The 5,451-nt window shown below is 38.8% G+C and overlaps 1 protein-coding gene across 1 annotated transcript in view; it reads right to left on the bottom strand.

The window, feature by feature from the left end:
* LOC108796936 (synaptotagmin-C-like) overlaps positions 1 to 5,451 on the bottom strand; it is a 180,461-nt gene that overhangs the window by 109,081 nt on the left and 65,929 nt on the right. Inside the window, exons 3-4 of the mRNA XM_018568497.1 lie at positions 5,002 to 5,140; positions 3,260 to 3,426 (exon numbers count right to left, since the gene is read on the bottom strand). Of these exons, the coding sequence (XP_018423999.1) occupies positions 3,260 to 3,404 (145 nt within the window). The 5' untranslated portion in view covers positions 3,405 to 3,426; positions 5,002 to 5,140. The remainder of the gene's footprint in view (positions 1 to 3,259; positions 3,427 to 5,001; positions 5,141 to 5,451) is intronic.

Raw genomic sequence — 5,451 nt, forward strand, 5'->3', positions numbered from 1 at the left:
ATATATATGGTATAGACTCTATGGGTGGCACATACAGTACATGCAGTACAGGGGACAGGCAGGTATAGGATAAATATGGGTTCATGGTGTGCAAATAAGTATTCAGTAACAGGAACCTTTGAAAAAAAAAACAAATTATAATATTATCACCCATATATATTAATATTACCCATCTTCTATAATGGTGTAAGTATTTGGTGCCTTCAGAGCTGGAAAAGTAGGTTATTTGTCTTTAAGTGGCGCAGCCTGTCCTCAAAATCCCATAGGTGTACTGTAATTTCTAGCCTATCAAACCTATTGAAAGGGAATGGGTTTTCAAGGGTGGTAGTGAAAAATGAGTGAATGGTGGCAGCCTGGCTGCCGTACTCATCATCGGCCCCCTACCACCCTCAGCCATGCCCAGCCCCAGGGACATGTACCCCCGCAGAGCCTATATGCCAAACCAGAGCAGCAGCAGCCCGAGCACTGCCGACACTTCCTCCTCACACCCTGCCCACCACCACATAATAGGACAGCCGACATGAGCATATCAACCTTCTCCAACCGGCATTCCACACTTGAGCTCTCGGAGCAGGCCATAAGGCAAAACCTGGCCAGGCTGAACACAATCAGCCTGACTGTGCGAGAGGAAAGGGTGTATGAACCTGGGAATATAGATACCAGGTTTCCGTGAAGTGTCACATGTATGTCCATTTAGACAATGAGGATACTAGCAACTCTAATGTTGGGATTTAGCTAATGGTGCAATGAGGTCCACAAGAGGAACGCCATAATAAAGTCTACAGCCACAAGGCAGGTAAACAATGTTCCAAGTCAGTTTTAGTACAACACTTTCATATCTGACTAGCTTGCACCTTAAAGATATTGTACAGATTCAGAGGTCAACTAGAAACAGTCAGAATTATTTGCTGCTTAATTCCTAATTGTATACAATTTTCTATTTTGAACTCTCCTTGACATTTTCATACTAGCTACATATTTATCAAGCTTAAGGTGCGATTAACCTCCCTAAATGCCAAGGGCATCCTACTTGTGAAAACCTTCAATCTGCTCAACTGTGCAGCACGAGAAAAAAAAAGTTAAAATAATTTATAAAATTAACCTTAGTATTAAATGATCTGGCAGATAATTCATGGGTCTGAGACGCTGCAAGAATATACAATTAGACATGGGTCAATATGTCATCTCTTGACATATTACTCCATGTGTTCGTTGTGTGTGGGCAGTAAGCTACTGCAGAGGGAAACTATAGGACAGGGATTCAGCAATCAAATGGTATTTTACTTATATTCAAGGTAAAAATATGTTTCAAAAACTAAATAACAGTGTTTTTTTAGTAAATTACTCCAAGATGTAATCATTAACAATGAAAAGTTGGAGCCCAATCACAAAATCAGAACATTTTCTTCACTTTGACTCTTGGGTTCTCAGGAATATAACAAAAACAAAACTTGTTGACTCGGCTCTAAACACTCCAAAAATTATAGGTCATACTGACCCTTTCCTTTTCCCGTACATATTCACTTTGCCTCAATCCCTCACACTGTTTGACCGCAGAGAGCAAAGTGAAATATAAGGAACATTATTTTCAAGAATACGTCATCATGTAAGAGTCCATCTATTACATGTGAGAGTGATAGGTGCCATAACTGCTGTACATTCTAGTGAATTAGTGCTTTGTTCATGCAGGGCCAAGCAACAGGTTCATCGAAAAGCTGCTTATACTAACTATTGTATATAATATATAGCTATATTAACTATACTTACAATTGTTCCCCTGCAGCTCTTCTAGGCTCTTCCCTTCTAAAGCAAAGTAAAGTTTACTTAAATTTTTCTGAAAATAAGAAGTCCATTGGAAGCTGCCAGTCAGCCTCAGCTCCCTTGTGACCACGCTGGTGCCTGGTGATTTACCAAATGGGCTCCCAGTGTCACATTGTGGGAGGAAGGAGAGAGAATAAAATATTTCTCATATCAAGACCTACTGAGTATTTCACTTTGCTTAAGACAAGCAGCAGGGGAGCAGTTGTAGGGTAAGTATATGCAGCTTGTAGATGAACTTGTTGGCCCTGCATGAATAAAGCACAGGTTTACTTTAAATACTATGATATCCTCAGTATAGAATCTACAGATTTATGGCCATTAGAAAGCCAGATGATGATGCCAGTCTAAAATGAATAAAATCGCTGGGGAATTTAGAGACACTTTTGTTGTGGCCCTGTAACCCCCTCATGCTATTACGAAATCTCATTATTGAAGACTTTAAAAGACAGGTGAATTAACCAAAAATTGGCATCACTAGGCAGGGACAGACTATTCAATGCTCTCATACCAAACTGAGGGGTGGGGCTGGGAAGAGTAGAGAGTCTAAAGAAAGTTCTATCATAAACTTTGGTGACTCCCAGTCATGCATTTAAATGTTAAGGCCAACTGATTTTATAATGCATCAATGCAAAAAAGGTGTATATAATCCAAATTGTTGGTACTTAAAGTGACATTAAACCCTCAGATTTTTTAACATAAAACAATACTGTAATGTGTGCCTTACTGTAATCCATGGTTGTTTCCCTTCTCTTTGCTGCTCTTCCTTTTAAATCTCTTCTCATGCTGGGCAGAACTTCTGTTTTGCAGCAGACTGCCTTGTCTCTGAAATGGATACATGGTGTCTGTGTGCAGGTTCACAACCTGAGCCAGCACTACAGGAAGAGGCACTCAGCTGCAAAGGGAAGTTCTCCCCCAGCATGAGAAGAGATACTGATTTAAAAGGAAGAGCAGCAAAGAGAAGAAGGGAAACTACCATGGATTACAGTAAGGCACACATTACAGTATTGGTTTATGTTAAAAAATCTGAGGGTTTAATGTCACTTTAAGTCAGGTGTACATGTTGCCAATGAGCAATCCTGACATGCTATTCAGGTAATATGCAAAATCAACTAAGGATACCCCACCCCAACACCAGCCCTGAAACATATGTCTGTATAATGAGAAAGTATAACAGCCTTTCACATCAGATATAATTACAGACTATACACAGTAACAAGGCTTTTATAAAACATTAGCACACATTGGTATGATCTTTAAAAAAGCTGGTCACATTCACATATATAACAAATAAAATCTTGAAAGGACTACTGTTTTCCTATAAAAAGAAACAGGTCACAAAGAAGAAAAATGATCAGTGATATAGTCTTGCTCTGACTGCATGGTACATTTGTGTAAAGCATGGGCACACACATCCAGAATAATAATGAACCAACCTTACCAGCGTTTGTGTAGTGGTTTATCCCTTGAGTTCTCTGTAGTTCAAAGAACTCCAGACATTTTTCATCCTGTTCAATCCTATAGCACAGCTCTCTCATCAGCATCATTGTGCTGCGACAAAAATCCTCTTCATAGTCCCCAGACATCTTGCAATACCATCTCTCAGCACTAGGACATAAAATTAGACTTCACCATGTGGGCCAGAAACATACTTAGAATCATAACTAATCCTCAAACACAATTGGCCTTTCTATTTTAACATGCAATAGCTGTAAATGTTGGGAACAGGCACAGACTCAACACATACACCACTGTTGCCCAATAATCTTACATTAAGACAGGCATAGACAACAAATTATTTTGGATGTCTGGATTAGGAGACTGGTTACATTTAATGCATATTTAGAAGCAGCAAATTATAGTGTAGATTTTCTAAAATGTGCCACTTTTTCACCACCTGTTCAAAGTGTTTGCCTGCACCTTTGCCCGAGCAGTAATATTTACCGCTATGATCTGCACAACATTTTCATCTCCTATTTTTTAAGTAACATTGGCTGTACTTAGAAGTCAGAAAACTCTATATTATTATTATTATTATTATACAGGATTTATATAGCGCCAGCAGTTTGTGCAGAGCTTTACAATACAAGACAAGATGGTAAGGAGGGCCCGGCATGTGAGAGCTTATATTCGCATGGTCTTAAAAAATTCTGGTACTGTCAAGATGAAAATCATAATTTTTACCAGCGATAGATCAAGCCCTGCCACACTTGATCTCAGATGTAATTGCAGACATTTGCTGTACTAGAATTTAGCTAAAATCTTCATGTTGATACGTCAGTATTTGCAATCTTCACCATTTAACGGCTTCATGAAGATCTAATGGACAAAAACCAATAGATGGCTCGTAAACAACAGTCAAATCTAAGCAGAGAAATGTGCCTTGTTGCAATCTTCTTTAATAAATATACCCCTTTGCAGTATACACAATGCCTTTATTAAAAACTATAGGAAAGGTTTTGTTCATAGAGTTCACAGATCTGCCCATCAACAGAAACTATGACCAGAGAATCTCTATGACTTTACTTGTACTGGATTTATTTCACAGTATGCAGTATGCATAGGTGTGCAGGAAGGATAAGCTCTCACAAGGAACCCTCACCAATGGACATGCCAAAATACATAAGAAGCCAGGCCATAATTCAACTTACAAGTGAATATCATAAAATGCTGGTATTCGGAACTGAGCAAATCTGCAAAGCAAAATTGTTACCACCATAAGGAAATTTGAAAAAATGGCGCCTGGGACAGAAGGTCTTTAATACTTACTGTATTTGTTCTTCTACCACCAACAGTGGCAATCTCCACTGGATTTGAAGAAATATCACTGTCTGATAATATTCTCCATCCAACACACTTCTGGTGGTGTCAGATGCCTGGTTCCATATGCACTATGTGGTCTAATCCACCAGCCTCTATGTTTCTACAGGAAAAAATAGAGATGTTGAGCAAGCAGATGGAACGACAGCACTTACTGGAGGACCAGGTATCTGACATACCTGAAAGTGTGTTCAATGCAGTAGATTCCTCAGACAGACAGATGTATCCAAGACAGTGAGAATCGACCACACAGACAGCAGAAAATGTAATTCTTAAAAGTCTTGTTTTCTAGGCACCATTTTTTATGTACTTTTAAGTGTAGACCGGGTTACTGTAACTTTGCCCAGACAGTTTTGAACAAACCTGCATTAGAAAAAGCTGGGGAGAAGCTGTTTTTCTCCCGCCATTCAAATAATGAGATTCAGCAGCTTGTTAGCCCCGCCCCCACAATATAATGGGCGGAGCTCTGTCCTGGGCCTCAAAGGATTGATTTTTCCACAGCCTGAAATGTGGGAAAACAGGAGATGAAAAAGATTAGTTTATCAGCCAACATTTACACATTGTAAATAATACTAGTTATCTATATTGTTTTTTCTCAAAGTCTCGAAGGTTCCACTCGAGCCAATTAGGAACTGTCACATTTTGCTTGCTGCCAAGTGAAAGCTGTATGAAGAAATGTAATCTTATGTCCAAATGATCAACTAGGAACGGTAGACATTCCAATATCTTGTATAAATATAATAGAACAATATGAGCAATTAATGTTTTTTTTTTTTTTTTTTTTTTTTTTTTTTTTTTTTTCTTGCCACAAAA

Source organism: Nanorana parkeri, unplaced genomic scaffold (assembly GCF_000935625.1).
Source record: "Nanorana parkeri isolate BGI_ZX_2015 unplaced genomic scaffold, ASM93562v1 scaffold1198, whole genome shotgun sequence".
Taxonomy (NCBI): domain Eukaryota; kingdom Metazoa; phylum Chordata; class Amphibia; order Anura; family Dicroglossidae; genus Nanorana; species Nanorana parkeri.